We start from the raw sequence: 15,491 nt of genomic DNA, 5'->3' as shown, positions 1-15,491 counted from the left end.
CTTGTGTTCTTTGTGCGGGATGCCTCCTTATTGAAAGTCGAAACACCATACTATGCATACAATTGCCATACTCATTTGCATGTACCCATATATTTCATTAATACGCATATATCCACCATACAAAACTTTAGTCAGCTCAGTTGCAGTCGTACTATCTTGATCGTAACCTTCTTTGAAAGAGTCTTGAGGGTGCAAATGCGTGCACCGTTTGCAATCGAGTATATTTATGTCTACATATGTTGTGATCAACTGGCTTGAGCCAGACCATGGCCCTTCCATGATGCATAATAGATTCAGGTAAAATAGCAATATGGGTAGTTTGATTCGATAGGTAGTGCATTAGGATACTGATTAATTTCTAGGCGCGAATTCAGGAACGGGATTTCTAATTTGGCTTCCACAGTGCGGGGCAGAATTGCTTCTTCATTTTCAAATCACGACATCCACGTGTGCAAGCATACTCTACCCTTGAGAACTATGTCTCACTACCTTAAATACTATGATGGGGAATAATGATGGTTACTGAGGTAGACAACTATGACCACCTACACGAGAATACTTCGCCCTGAGGGTTATACGGTCGCCTGGGTTTAACCTTGGATGATGGGATCGCCCAGCTTACAAATATCAACTTAGAGAATTAACCAATAAATGATCTAGCTAAACAGTTATCTGATCTACTGTTTATTAAAGGACCATCTAAGGAATATATTAAGATCTCTCTGATCTAGAGATATTCACTGAAGATAAGAGCAAAGTTGAACCCTTTATTATCTAACTAAAGGTTAAGTTTATTTCTGATAATCAATGCTTTTTAACTAGGTTATATAAGACTTTGTATATCTTTTTATATCTAGAAAAAGATACTTTGATCCAATTTACTCCTTTATTAAGGAGAGTAGATCGCTTAAAATTCTTACTGATATTGACTTTTATGAGCTTTTAGAATATTTTACAGTGTTACAAACAAACATTAAGAAGCTTTGAATAAGCTGATTAACCTATTTCAAGAGAATCGGGAATTTGTGGGTAGATTAAGCTGAATTTCAACGCATTATCACTTATTGTAGTTATGATAACTTAGTAAAGAAAGACTATTTGCTTTGAGGAATTTCTGATGAATTGATCACTGTATTAGCTAGCCAGGTCTTAATCCCTAATGAATATGACGATTTAGTCGACTGTTTAACCAAGATCGATGGCAATATTCGCCCTATAGCTTCAGTTAAACAGCATCGAGCCCCAGTAAATACCTGGCTCGCTCCTAGTAAACCCCAGCAGAGAACCAAGCCATGTCTCTCTCATGTACTAGTAGAATAATCGTCCCTACATATTCAGAATTCACACATGCCTTAGATCGTTATAGTAATAGATGTGACTAGATATTACAGTGCTATACGGAATAATTGCGTTGATTACTATCATATATAAAGTATACATCTGAATACAACACCAAATTACAGGTGTATCGGTGTCGAAGAAAAGGAATACTGGTATCCTAAGTTTATAAATCTAGAACAGCACAATACGAACTTAAATTCCACTGTTGTATCTCATGCTCAGCCTTCTCTTTCTCCTCTCGTCGCGTCGATGTCTCGTCTACGGACTGGGATCGCTTCTTGCGACAATTGGAACGAGGCGGCGAAACCGCCTTGGCGTTCCGGTTTCGTTGTGCTTCGAGAATGTCTCATAGTTCATCGCCTTCGCATGTCCCACGATCCTCGATCTAGTCGACTGTGTAGTCATCTTCTTAGTGTTCTGTTCGAACAATAGTCGATCTTCATCCAGTAGAAGTGCCTGCTCTGCGATCGCTCTTTTCGCGGCCTGGTTGAGCTTCTCCAGTTGGTTTTGGAATACCCTGTCGAGAGATCTAGCATCTGCCTCAACCTGGTTCCGCAGGACTATGAAACCATCATCTGTCACTGGTGCTGTGATCAAAGTATCTCCCTCCGAAACAGGGCTGCCTTGAGTGACTGCGATCTCAGTTCCCATCCGAATATCAGGTCGCGATTTCTGTATCCCACGAATCGCTTGATTAGGGTCGAAAGGAACGAGCCCCGTCTTAGCCCAACCGGATCGGATGTTGCGGCGCGTGAACGCCGCATGTCGTGCTCGTTCTATAGATAAGTGAAATGCGGCTTACCGATGGCATTCGCCCCTGCCCGGTAGAGTTACTCCACCTACGCTCGATAAGCAGCTTTCAACGGAACAAAGACACCGACACCATATGGTTGCAGCTAGTGAGATATGTGCGGAGGGAGCTGGCACAGAATAGTCTGGTTCGCATAGCAAAACTTCAGGACCTCTAGAGACTCATAAGGTCCGAACCCGTCGCCCGTCGCTGATCAAAAGTCGCAGCCTTCCCTTCGCCCGATCTCGTGTCTGCGGATCAAACACATGTTGCATCCAGTATAGGCTGATTCCCGTATTGGCAGAGCCTGTTTTGAACGTGCCACCCCAGTGTTGGGTGAGTGGTCCACGTACCGCGGTGCGTGGCGGCCGGCCAGATGAGAGGAGACAAGAACCGTCCGTTTACGGAGATACATTCGACTCCAGTGACCAGCGTGCGTTTTACTGCCGCTCCGCGATGATCCCTCAGATCATGCTTGCTGACGAGGACTTTCAAAGAATCCAGCACGCTGAGGGGGACCCCCGTCTCGTCCATATTGTAGACATTCCCGAGGAGAAGCACAGGATCCGCCAGCTCTCGCCCGATGACGGTGAACCATTGATGACCCTTCTCTTCGGTGTGACGACCATCCCGCTTCCAATCGATTGGCTTGAGTCGTCATGATCATAGTTCGAGATGCCGGTTGTAAAAAGTCTGCAGCCAGTTTTTCCCAGGGGGTCGGATCTTCGAATCGGCGGCAGGATGCTGGAAAATGTAGGACCGTTGACGCGCAATAATCACGGCCAGCGATCGTGGTACATAGGCAGGGGTCGCGGGTAGGGTTCTACCCCCTTTCACTCCCTTTGGTCGTTTCATGGCATTGTGGGCACTGCTTTCGGAAGTTGAGAAATTTTCTGCGACTGTGCCAGGCTACAGAAGCTGACGGCGGTGAGCACAAAACACGTGATAATCTCAAGTTATGTACTGTGTTACTGAAACATAAGAAATTTAGAGGATCTGTGATTTCAGACTGTCTCTAAGTCCCTTAATTTAAATTCCTGCTTTGAAAATGTCAACATCCAAAATGCCTACATATCATGAGAAACGTCCCATAGAAGTGTTGCTAACCTTGACTGTCCGCTGCAGCAATCTCACCCCGAAATCAACATATGGAACCTAGTCCAGGGAGCCGATCTCTCCGCCCTCAGGCTCAATATCTCTGCCTTGTTCGCGTCGGCTTGTCGTCTGTAGCCTGCCACAGACAGACTCATCAGTTACATTGCTGTCTCTCATTTCCTCGTATGTCATTCTTGCCATGTCCACGCATGTTTCATCGATCACATTCCACAGTGTCCCGATCACATGGCGAAAGCCAGCTAACTGGCATCCGCTGATCAGATGGATACTTTCATCGATGAATCTCTCATCCCGGATCCCGCTAGTCCCACACGCCGAGAGGTACGCAAGTAACAGGGACGATTTCCACCGATGCAAATTCAAAAAGTCTGCCGACGGTCGGTGGCTGGTTCTCGCCGTCCTCCAGAACCATGGACGGGTTAGATGGATGCGTGTACCCATGGCCGGCACAATGGAATATCTTGCACCGCGGTATATGTGATTCTACATCGGCTTTATACCGGCTTGGCTCCACTACAGTTAGTGAAATGGCATGGCAATGTTCACGGACCCTGTCAATCTCTTCAGCTGCATGAAGAGGCTGGACCGTCCAAGGGTTCCCTCCATCGCAACCAAGAGTGCCTGCTCTGCACCCTGTAGGTACAATGCAAATTAAATTGACTATCTTTGTTCGACGTCCCCTCGGAGATCTCCAACGAGACCTCAGCCCGGTTGTTGACGCAAAACAACCTACCCAGGCGCAGCTTCAGTGACAAAAGCTCTCTTAGAAAGTCTAAATTTATCACGAACAAAGCCAGTCAACGAGTTAGATGAGTTTCGCCGAAGAGCGTGGTGTAGCTGCCGAATGTAAATCGTGGCTACCAATACGATATCCCCAATTGGTGTTATGACCTACATATGTTCTAGAGCGGGCTGAACAAGTCAACCCGATGGTGAAATCGTATGGCGGCAGCAACATACTTAAAGTGTTAAATTAACCTGCCAGTATACCCAATCTGTATCTTTTAATTCCTTAATTTACTTTCTGTCTTCTTTCATTGTGTGTCACCGTGCATGATGGCGGGTTCTAATAAAGTACATCAACAGATCTAAGCTAATGCCATAAGCTCCAGAAAGCGACAACGCACCTGGAGTGATAGCTCTTCTACTGAACCACCTATAGAAGTCAAAAGAACGCTTGGTGAAGATAGTTTCGATAATGCCGGAGAAATTTTAGCTAGTAAATTCGAGAGGACCTGCAAAAACCCAATCGAGAAAGCTTTCTCCAGCAAAACCCATACTGAAAGAAGGCTAGGATCTGGTTCTTTGTTATTGTTCTTTAGACTGTATGGAGTAGAAGTAGTCACTGTCGTGCCTGGAATTGTCTGCCGGGGAAACTGTCAGGAAGGCCAAACATGTGGTCAGATTTTCGGTTCAATGTTATAAGCTTATCTAGTCGACATTATCGTGAGTTCTATGCAGCAAAGAGTCAAATAAGCTATTGATGATAGAGCCCAATGAATATTACCACGTTTGTGCCCTCTCTCGGCGTCGCACTTTTGCCTGTCGTCCTTGCCGTTATTTTAGGAGTCACGTAATTCAGGCGGTGCTTCACGTTTTATAATTGATACTGTGTAGATTTACCAATAAATATGTCCCTGCTTGCGATATTTTATAAGACTAAATGCAATACATAGCTATATAAGTCCATCAATCAAAATGATATAATCAAGAAAGACAAAGAATATAAATTAACTAAATGTTGATACGCCCGCAATTCAGACAGCCAGCGTGTCCTCCGTGTTTGGCATTTTACGTTAGTGAAAGCGTATATTGCTAATTTTGCCTTTATTGTTCCCAATTTGAAAGCCTGAGTTGGTTCCTTGGAATATAACACTGTTGTTGTAGCTTGTGTTTGATTGAATGATCTTTGTAACCGTCTGGCTGAGCATATTGTCTTGATCATCAGCTGCATCTTTCAGTAGCGAGAGGGAAGTTTCGTTCTTGTTCATCTCCGAAACTTCTTCATCGCAAAGCTTCTGCTGGGCTTCTTGGACCGCCGGAAAGAGATTGACCAAGTCATTGACCGAGTCACTGATATCCTCGATAAGTCGCGTGAAGTTCTTTTCTTCGTATAGGGTCAGTTCGGTCTGCTCCTCGGGTTCCACCTCGCCTTGTCTTGTCTTGACAAGCGCATCTATTTTTTGATGAAGTGATGCGGCAACTTCATCTAATTCCTTTGTAGGATCCAGTACACTGACGGAAGGATTGCGCTTCTTAATCCGGTCTGAAGTCCTCTCGGCGTCACTGAAACTCTCTATAATTCTATTTAGAAGCTCTTTGACCATTGGAATATCTTCCTCAGAAATCTTGACATTTTCGAGGGATTTTACATTGTCCAGATTTCCCAGTCCCACTGACTGACTCCAACGAGTCAGTCGTAGCCTGACCACACCCAGCTTCAATAAGCTGTTCTGAAAGCTCTTGCCAAAGTTCTGGCCCATTTGGATGGATCCGAAATATGCAACAACGCCGTTGAGCATCTTAGATTGTTCAGCCAATTTTTGCAACGTCTCTTGTTGCATGTCTGTTATATGGTCCTGCTTGGATGCAAGATCCTGATTCTGTTGAATGATGATGTTTGTGTTGGATTCAATAGCTCTTGTCCGCTCGTCTATGAGATTCGCGTTTGAGACCAGAAACTCGATACTGCCGTTCATGCTTTGGATGACCTCGTTAAGGATCTCGACGGTCCTCAGAGTAGTCAGACCGACGGCCTGGCTCAGCTCGTTAACGGCCTCCTCCAGATTCGCGGTAGCCCCGGCCAGTTCCCCGTCAGTGCCGTTCATCAAGCTATCAAACCATTTCTCTAGTCAATTATCAGCCATCGCTCAGGCCACAACATAAGACACACGACAATATGCATGCGACCATGGGCAGCTTACTCATTCGTTTCTCTGCACTATACTTTTGTGCAATTGCGCAAATCTTCAGAATGCTTGAGAACACACGCGAGACGCACCGTTGAAACTGAGGCAGATTTGGCATTTTCTGGTCAATGATAGACATTCTGTCGAGGAATCGATGGGTGAATTCGAAAAATCCCATGATTTTGTCGTAGTCGGCAGAGACATCGGCGAATGACTAAATGCGTCAACAGAAAGAAAGAATTCAAAGTATTCTTCGGTATCTCGTACCTGCATGACCTGCCCGAAGGCTGAAAATATCAAACTTGCTGGCATGGCAGGCGGGAAGGCCTGGAGAGCGAAGGCGATTAGGACCATCTGTGTTTTTTCGGGTGGCTATTATCTCAAAACTTACCGAGGCCGCATTTCCAACAGTCTGTATGGTGTTGACAATGGTTTGGATCAACCACATATTGTTTTTGAATGCGGTCCGCACTTTGGCTACTTTGTCTTTGTCATCACGAAAGCCTTTAAATTTGTTGGAAAGGTCTTCGGTGCCGCCCATTACTTCTTCCATGCTCCTAAACTGCACCAGTCGAAGACTTTTCCCCGTCGTCTTCTCGTAGTCTTGCACCGCTGCCTGCCATAACTGGGCTAGGTCGTATATCGCTGGAGTAGCCATAGTTGCAACAGGCATATATTGATTTGGGATAGAGACGTCGAGAGGAAATAAAACGAGCCAAACGATTGGCCTCAGTTTGGGCGTTTGGTGCAAGAGAAATAATTCGAACCCGGGGATCTCTCTCAGAACTACCCTCGTACGGCTTGGTGTACTGTTTTCTAAGTGCTCCACAGTCCCTATAGGTTGGCTAGGTGACCCTTGCACTTTTGGATTTATTTATTCATTCATTCTCGTTAGTCATAGCTTTGATCCGTAATTTGGCTTTCACGCTTGCATCCAAACAGCTCGGCTAAACCGTGGCGTAGCTGAAAGAGTCCACCGTTATCCACTAGCTAAAACACCCTTGTATTATCAGTTTTTTTATCTTAGATTCAGCTCTATCCGGTCTGAATCACGGCGCCACAAAATCAAATCCAATGAACAACTTCCACGTACATGATAAGAGCGCATATTGTCTCACGATCATTCAAGTATTTTGTTTTTACACCCTATTCTCAAGTGGCCTACAACCCTCCAGCAATGTAAGGACATGTAATGGGAGAACCCACGTCGCGCCCGATATGCATGAGCTTCGTTGGAGAGTCATAGCAAGTCCTCCGGAGCATGCAAGTCGCCTGAATTGGAATATGTTATTTTCGTGTCTGGATGTTTGTATCTTGCTACTTGCCCCCACTTCCCCGACCTCTTCTGCTCTAATGACTGGACACGGCGTGTACTTAATGTTGCACGGCTGTCGTTTCTCTTTTTGGAAGCCGGGAAATTTTCGGTTAAGGGTATTATTATTCATGTTGACCGAGGACGCCGAGAAGTTGAATACTTTCATTACTCTAGCACCGCGAAAGCGGGCACCAATTATAAATGTGACTTTTTACTGGTGAAGGCGATTTTGAGAACCCTTGTATAATCTCTAGTCATACTATTTATTGACTTAAAAGGATATAAAAGGAGAGATCGAAAGATAGTTGAAGCAATCTCGAGCAATCACTCCTTGACATGGCCACATAAGAGATACTGTAGCGAAGCGCCAATACAAGCACCCTGGAGCTGAATAATGTGCCTAAGGCTACCCCATTCAAATCCTATTTATCTCCCACCGAACGTAAATCCAGTCTGGTTACCCGTGTTCTGTCCAAGCTGGTAACCGTAGTTGGTTGATCCAGCAAAAGATGCATTGGAGATATTGTTCGTGGTTCCCTTTTCCTCGGGCTCTGGGAGATCCTCCACCCAGTCCACAAGAACTCTGGACACATTCTTGAAGTCCTTATTCTTCTCGCTCTCAAACCGGCTCATCTGGTGGTGGTTACCTTTAAGCATGATAGGATCGGGAGAATCTCCAGGAAACTTCGCCACGGATTCTTCCACGATCTCGATCTCCTGGTCATTAATATTCACAGGAGATCCCTCATAAAAGCTCTCCACATTGATTGGGTTTGCTTGTCTGAATTCGGCAAATGCCTGGGGAATTGTCAAAACATGCTTTGATAGAGATTGCAGCTCAGAATCGCTTGGAACATCCTTCTGAGCCAGTTGGAAATAATTCTTCGCTTTGGACAATGTTCCAGGCTGATAATGGGGTGTTCCAAGCAGCAAAAGACCCGCGGCACAATTGACGAGCTGTCTCTTCTTCTCGTTCTTGCTCGCCCGCATAAGAGCCTAAAAATTTGTCATGATGTGGCTCTGAATCAGCTTGTGTTCCCAATATGGATGTTTAGTCAAGGAATAATATACATTTTCGACGACCAAGCCTCCAAGACAGTGTGCGACAAAAATCACCGGTCGCTCTGCCTGTGTTTAGACACCCCAAGGTCAATATTTTAACAATGGTAGATTGGCATTGATCATGCTAACCTTTTCGGCACGTCGCTCATCCAAAAGCGAATTCACCAGGTCATCTGAGTTACTAGAAATCAAGTCACGCTTGTTCCAAAATGCATCGATGGTTGGAGCTTCGTCATATTCAAAGGCCAAGATGCGTGCCTTGGGAATATGTGCAGCGAGAAGCTTTTCTGGCCAAAAGATAGAGTTCTCAGCGGATGTCCAGTATTCTTGGTCAACCTTCAAGCCAGGGACAAAGACGAGACTGTATTGCTCGACTGTTAGTCAAGGCTGGGATATATGCTCTGTGAAAGACAGAAGACAATCATACTCTAGTCTGGCGTCTGCAGCGTCCTTAACGATATTGATGGACATTTTGAAGTACTGGAGAAGTCTTTGGATGCTATGTTTGAATGTGAGGTCTGAGATTCTTGTAAGGTTAATACACGACGAATTCATACTATAAGACATTTATAGCAGCTAAGCCCTAATTGCCAATATTTTCCGAGGGTGGGCCGACTGAGTGAACTACCAACTAGGATCTGCACTAAAAAATAGATCGAAAACAAACAATGCAGGATGTGCGCCTATCTCTAATCGCGTAATGCTATTGACTTCAAATCATTCTCTTCTGGCAGCTCTTCCCGATCGGAGCCACCTCGTTACAGTACCTAACCATACTACCCTACTCATATGTTCTATTCCAAGGATCATCTGATTAATGATGGCCTTGTACACTAATGCAGGATTCCCGAGAAATGGAATGAACGTCTTCTTAATCCGAGTCCGTCAAATGCATCCAGTGGATCTTCAGCCCAGAGAAGGCAAATGATAAGAGCCTGCATATGCAACAGGCTGTGAGAGGGCCAACTGAGCGTTTGTTAGACGAAGACCCGGGTCGAGCCTACGTACTGTAAAAGGCGCTAATTCAGAAAGAATCAAAATAACCTTCCAGACAACCCTCGGTTAAAATAACCAAGTGAGCATACCACGCTTGATTGGACGACGCTTGATCTGCACCTCATATGAGGCGTCGCTTTCGCAAGTTGAACTGCGGAGGTAGTCCCATAGGGAGACGAGTCTCACACGGAGGCTGAGCTGAGGATACGGTCCAGCGAATATCATTACACACGTAGCGGTTGCTTCGTTTTTCGTTATTACATTATGGATACTCCTTCTTCAGCCCCTTGGAAGACGTTAATAATTACGAAAGGAATCGATTAGTTTTACGAGAGTCTTCAGTTCACTCAAACGTTCACCATACACAGACAGTCGAGTACCTGCGATTGTGAAATCCATTTATCACAATGAGATTGCTAAGTTCAAAGGAAGATGTCAGTAAGAAGTGATTCAAATACTAGAGAACTAAACAGATACGTTGTGGCTCACTGACTCGAGTAGGCGCCGGCGCCTTCTGCGGACTTCTCCAAGTCCGAGAACAAAGGACTCCAGATTGGTCAAAATTATGGCAATATGGAGGCCTCATTCTACAGCGAATCTATCCAAGGCATTAACATTGCTGCAGGAGCCTCCGTGTATATGGGTGTGTGAGACGAGACAGATCTTCTTCCTCTTTCTAAGAAAATTGAGCAACTGGTGGCTAACAGACTCGATGAATCCCTTCTTAGGTGAGAGGAGGAGTGTTGAAGACAAGCTCCTCGATGCTCTTATTGCGGGCGATGGCAAAGACAGATGCGATATCGGCCGAGCCGAGCCAGGAACGTGCGAATGGATCTTCCAACACGACACCTTTCGTGGCTGGATTGCGACGGATACTTCAATACACACGCCCCTATACATCCAAGGGACTCCTGGAAGTGGGAAAAGTGTCTTGCTAAAGTTCATCGCCAAACAGCTGGAGAAATGGATGCGCGTAAGGACACCGTCTGGATCATCTCCGGTCGAGAAGGCACCGCCGGTGGAGCTGGGTGTACCGGGGAAGACCATTGCGGCTGTATGTTTCTGCGACGACAAGAATGAAAAAAGGCGGAAGCCGATATGGATTCTGAGGACTCTCTTCTACAAAATGTGCCAGCAGAATCGGAATCTGGCAAAGTATGCACTGAAACATTTGCAGAGCGTCGAGGATCTTGACAATGCGGGATCCGATCCGGATGAATTCCATTCTCTCGATATCTTGCAAAAGATTCTGGATGAGATAATTCTAGATCCGGAAGTAGAAGTTCTCTACTTCATCATCGATGGTTTAGACCAGTGCGGGCCTCATCTACCCGCAGTTGTTCGTCTGATCGGTGACCTTTCTATAAGAGTCAACAAAAAAGCCACTTCGCAGGGAGCAAATTTTAGCCTGCGCTGCATCATCTCTGATCGAGGTAGTAAGATCACCCGCGACAAAATGCTTCCCCAGTACAGCATCGACATGTCTAAGGACAACAAGCGTGATATCGAGGAGGTCACGGAAAAGAAGATTAAAGCTATCCGGGAGTATAGCGAATTCTCTGATTCCGTTCTCAAGTACACTATAGACTTGTTGAAAGAAAGCTCTAGAGGTATGTTCATGTGGCTTTCACTGGTATTGGAGGACTTAAGCACTTGGGACGGTGTCTGGACCGAGATAAATGTCAAAGAGAGACTACACAGCATCCCTTCAGATGTAGCGATGTATTACAAAGCGATGCTAGAACGACAGCAGCGAGATTCTGCCAGCAGATTACGTACATTGTTGATGTGGGTGTACTTTGCATACCGACCCCTGACGCTGCAAGAATTGAATACGGTATTGACTCTGAAAGAGGAGAAGGGATATACTGGTGGTGAGAGCACGGATGAAGATATTGGCACATTGCAGCGCAGCATCGAAACCAATTGGAGTGCACTACTCCTTGTCCACGACGGCACAGTTCACTTGAGCCACCAATCGGCGAAGGACTTCTTGTCAGAAGTCTTCAATGATGAGGGGGAGAAAGAATACCGAGGATACGGAATGTCCACGTCGGATGCACATCGACAAATGGCGGCTGCTTGCTTGACGTATCTCCGGATTGACGACGTCCGTAAACGTGAAGTGCCCAAGCCCCCCGTCAACAGCGACGGTATGATAGATGAGACGCAGCTTACGAAGGTAAGAAAGCAATACCTTGAAGGCTACCCCTTCTTGCAGTACGGGGTCGAAGCTTTGGGTCATCATCTTCGAGAGTCTCAAATCAGAGACGAAACAGACGTCAAGGGTATGAAAGAATTCTTCAGCGCCGACTCGGCAGCGCTGTTGAGCTGGGTCCGCTCGTACGATCTCTTGAAGCGATGGACAACTGGAAAATGTGAGTTCTGCAGTCGATCTCTTGAGCGTCACGTGCTGACCTTCCCTCCATCAAATTATAGATTCGGGGTTCTCCAGCAGCACCAGTTTGCTCTTTGTGGCAGCACGACTCAATCTTCCTTGGCTGGCTGACCGGGCAACAACATGGAAATCTATTGGATCTCTCCCTGTCGATGTGCGTACGCCGGACATGTCCGGCTGGAGCGCTATACATCTTGCTGCGGACTCAGAGGCAGCGGAAATGGTAGTGTGGCTCCTCGAGAACAATGCGTACGTGGACGCCGAAACTATGGGATACCCACATCCGGGTCGTACAGCCCTACATTTTGCAGCTTCTAAACGGTCCGAAACTGGGTCCCAGATAGTTCAAACACTGCTTAATGGTCGTGCAAAAGCGACAGCCCAAACGAGACAAGGTGGAAATACACCCCTTCACTATGCCGTCGACAGTCACTCCGTTGCAACAGTGCTGGCGTTGTTGGACTCCCATGCCGATGCAAATGCCACAAACGGCTCTGGCATCACCCCTCTTCACAAAGCAGTCGCTATTCCTGGACTGGAGGAGGTCGTGGAGGCACTGCTCAAAGGCGGTGCAGATCCCAACAAGAAGACCAGCATTGGTACATTGTCCGCAGCTCGGGCATTGACAAGTCTGAAGACTTCTCGGGCTTTGTGGCAAACCTATTATGAAGTCAACACCTCGCAGAGCGCGCTACATATTGCGGCGAAGGTGAAGGACGCAGAGCGCACTGTCGAGGTTCTCCTCAAACAAGGCGGAGCGGATCCAAACTGTCGAGACAGCGCTGGGCGGACTCCACTCCACGTTGCAGTGGCGAGGACTGATGCCGAGGCCATCACAAAGCTACTGATCGAATATAAGGCTGACTTGAACGCGCAGGATATGGATGGTAAGACGCCCTTGCTTGTATTCTTGACAGCCGCGGTGCTGCAAGCAAAAAATCAGCCACAGCTGCCGTCGGAACTTGATGGCCAGGTATCGCGGGAACGACTTCTCGATATTCTCTTATCGGCAGGAGCTGACCCGTCCCTCAAGGCCAAAGATAAAAAATCTCCGATCAGTTATGCTACGGAATCACAACTGCAGTGGGCAGTCGATAGACTGGCGCGGGGGCTTCAACATAATGGAAGTCACAATGATGTCTCCAACCAGCAGTCTGAATCTGTCAGTGGCGAAATGGGTATGAGAAAGGGGTTTGTGGACACTCAGGTGTCGCGATGGATGCCAAAAAGATCTAAGTCATAGTGGATCAAATCAACAGTGAATGATATCTGCATGTAGGGGTAAATGCGCAAGAGAAGGCTCCCAAAATTAAAACAAGTTGTAATATCAGTTTCTATAGTTTCTACAATATTAAAAAACCGTATTGGCTTAATAACAGTGGTATTGCCAAAGCACATTGCATATAATCGATATAGAGAAAATCAACGCATTCCTTCCCATCCGTACGCCAACGAAGGCGCCTCCACTTGACGCTATAGCGAGGTAACTGGTTGTGTCTCCTACAGACAAGAACCTGGGTCATTCTGAAGGTTGGTATCGCTGAGTTTGAGTAAAAGGCACCATCATTCATCTCGGTCGTTGTACCAATTTTCTAGCTGAGTAACATTCCAATCTCCAACGGATTGATCATGGAAGTTTGCGCAAGAGATCGGTTTACAGGCCTGCAGCCGGTGGACTGGGGCTCAGTCGGAACGTCTCGGTCGATTCATCCCGGGCCCGACTGAGACAAGAGAGGATACGCGGTATATGAAATTGAGAAACTGCTTGATCAGAGGGTGGAGGATGGTGATGTTTTTTACCATGTTCGCTGGCTTGGGTATGGTCCCGAATATTCCAATGCTAAAGGTTCGGGGAATTAGCAGTCGCGCTCCAGAAACTCGAGTAGATAAGCTGGGAACCCGATATGTGTTCCTCGGGGAAAGGCGGGAGAAGCAGGCAGCGGTGGCCATAGACGATCATTTTATAGAATTGCCAAGATACGCCCAGGCAGAGGATATGCTGGAATAGGTAACAAAGAAGTCCATTCTGGGCGGCGGCTAGATCATGGACCCCTAAGGCATCGTCTTCGAAAATGTGGCGTCTGCTAAAACGCTGCACCACGCAAAACTGTTCGACCTGCAAAATTACTACACCCGCAAAAACAGTTGCGGAGGTTTGGCCGGAGTTGGCGTGAGATCTGCCATCATCCACGCCTATAGTCTACATGACGAGTAATCTTTGATCAATTAATGTGATGTAAAATTGTGCATGACACTCTTAGGCACATTCTTCCATTCGACATTCGTGACACCAAATTCAATATTCTCATATACCCACCGATTAAACATGAAAGATTCTTGTTTGACGATAACCATCTGTTGTCGAAGCCAGTGAAGCTGATAGCTGACAAGTTCCTTTGCTGCCTAAGAAAATTCGGCTAGCTATAGGATCATAGAACCGCAACAGCAGGCTTAAGATAGAGTTCTTGCCTGAACCTGAATGACTTACAGATGGATTCGAAACCTCCTTCACTTTTCTTTACAGACTCTTCGATTAATTTCGCCCCATTGTGAAGACTATTAGCAATAAGTCTAATATCAATATAGTAGTTCTTGTATGTTACTTATTACCAGTATATGGTTCCTACAAACCGGTTACGAACCAGGACTGGTGGTGTCAAAATAACCTTGACAAATGACAACCAGATCCCTGTGTTATTGGCAGTGTATCTCATTTTAATACCAAAACACACATTGGCATTGCATAGGACACTGAATTCATATGCCTTCTTAATAAGAGTTTGTCCCCCTCAATCTCATCTCTACCTTCTCTATCTTTTTTGCCTTTGCTCACTTGTAAGTGGCTAGAGATGCAAGGTCATATTTTTAGATCATTCTAAATATAACTGAGAATAACTCTTTTTCTTGATACTGATTAATAATAGTTTCATCATACTTATTAAAATGAAGCACAAAGGCATTAAGTAGAGCATAAATTCGCTTCTTCTTAACTAAACTATTTTGGGCTCAAAATAGACTCTAAAGACCAGAATAAGACTTTAAACTAGAATAAAATCATAACAGATTATATTTGTAGAAATCAGCAGTAAGATAATAACTAAATTATGTTAGATCAAATAATTATAAATTGTTTGAATTTTATTACATTCAAGCCCACCTAAAGTCTTAGGACTAGCAAAATAGATAGCAGCAGTCTAGAGCTAATTATTACAGTAATGATATTCATAATATCTTCATAACTCTAAAAAATACATCATGGATTTCTTACAGGATTAGAGAAAGTAGTTTTAGAGAAATGATCCATGGATATCATACCTAATTATCCTCAGATCTAAGCTACTGAAAATCCTGGGAAAAGATTATTTCCTAGGCAGAAGTTTTCCCTTAGGCAAAGATATTTTCCTGGGCAGAGATTGGTTCCTAGGTAGACTCTTTAGTCAACTTAATTCATTTAAGTGACATGCTCATTTAGACACACTTTATCTACAGCGTAAAACAATCAGTACCAGATTGATAGATCTTCATTCAAAAATCATATTCTTGGATTTTATTACAAATATTTTA

The 15,491-nt window shown here is 45.3% G+C and overlaps 6 protein-coding genes across 6 annotated transcripts; 1 reads left to right on the top strand and 5 right to left on the bottom strand.

Moving 5' to 3' along the window:
• Positions 1-1,599: 1,599 nt before the first annotated feature.
• BGW36DRAFT_360338 (uncharacterized protein) lies at positions 1,600-2,665 on the bottom strand (the record flags this gene model as incomplete). The annotated part of the gene is made up of 3 exons (XM_046214170.1): positions 1,600-2,117; positions 2,144-2,158; positions 2,485-2,665. The coding sequence occupies 3 exons, from the start codon at positions 2,663-2,665 to the stop codon at positions 1,600-1,602; spliced, it is 714 nt and encodes a 237-aa protein (XP_046071447.1).
• Positions 2,666-3,001: 336 nt separating this feature from the next.
• On the bottom strand, positions 3,002-3,713 carry BGW36DRAFT_381141 (uncharacterized protein). The gene is made up of 2 exons (XM_046216397.1): positions 3,509-3,713; positions 3,002-3,409 (listed from the first exon to the last, which is right to left on the bottom strand). Exons 1-2 carry the CDS (start codon positions 3,686-3,688, stop codon positions 3,287-3,289), a joined length of 303 nt encoding a protein of 100 aa, XP_046071446.1. The 5' UTR covers positions 3,689-3,713; the 3' UTR covers positions 3,002-3,286.
• A 1,330-nt stretch (positions 3,714-5,043) lies between these two features.
• Positions 5,044-6,814, bottom strand: BGW36DRAFT_360337 (prion-inhibition and propagation-domain-containing protein; the record flags this gene model as incomplete). Its single annotated transcript, XM_046214169.1, has 4 exons — positions 5,044-6,095; positions 6,172-6,370; positions 6,424-6,510; positions 6,548-6,814. 4 exons carry the CDS (start codon positions 6,812-6,814, stop codon positions 5,044-5,046), a joined length of 1,605 nt encoding a protein of 534 aa, XP_046071445.1.
• Positions 6,815-7,906: 1,092 nt separating this feature from the next.
• BGW36DRAFT_276552 (uncharacterized protein) lies at positions 7,907-9,004 on the bottom strand (the record flags this gene model as incomplete). Its single annotated transcript, XM_046210192.1, has 4 exons — positions 7,907-8,467; positions 8,543-8,599; positions 8,663-8,894; positions 8,961-9,004. Coding segments are annotated over 4 exons (894 nt in total), but the record flags the coding sequence as incomplete, so codon positions are not given.
• A 932-nt stretch (positions 9,005-9,936) lies between these two features.
• BGW36DRAFT_462355 (putative skeletrophin) lies at positions 9,937-13,228 on the top strand (the record flags this gene model as incomplete). The annotated part of the gene is made up of 4 exons (XM_046222167.1): positions 9,937-9,963; positions 10,031-10,172; positions 10,258-11,907; positions 11,969-13,228. The coding sequence occupies 4 exons, from the start codon at positions 9,937-9,939 to the stop codon at positions 13,168-13,170; spliced, it is 3,021 nt and encodes a 1,006-aa protein (XP_046071443.1). The 3' UTR covers positions 13,171-13,228.
• Positions 13,229-14,153: 925 nt separating this feature from the next.
• On the bottom strand, positions 14,154-14,641 carry BGW36DRAFT_360334 (uncharacterized protein; the record flags this gene model as incomplete). The annotated part of the gene is made up of 3 exons (XM_046214168.1): positions 14,154-14,326; positions 14,416-14,498; positions 14,559-14,641. 3 exons carry the CDS (start codon positions 14,639-14,641, stop codon positions 14,154-14,156), a joined length of 339 nt encoding a protein of 112 aa, XP_046071442.1.
• Between the last annotated feature and the right edge of the window lie 850 nt (positions 14,642-15,491).

This window comes from Talaromyces proteolyticus, assembly GCF_021365285.1.
Source record: "Talaromyces proteolyticus strain PMI_201 chromosome Unknown BGW36scaffold_7, whole genome shotgun sequence".
Lineage (NCBI taxonomy): Eukaryota > Fungi > Ascomycota > Eurotiomycetes > Eurotiales > Trichocomaceae > Talaromyces > Talaromyces proteolyticus.
This window is presented reverse-complemented; position numbering and strand designations above follow the sequence as displayed.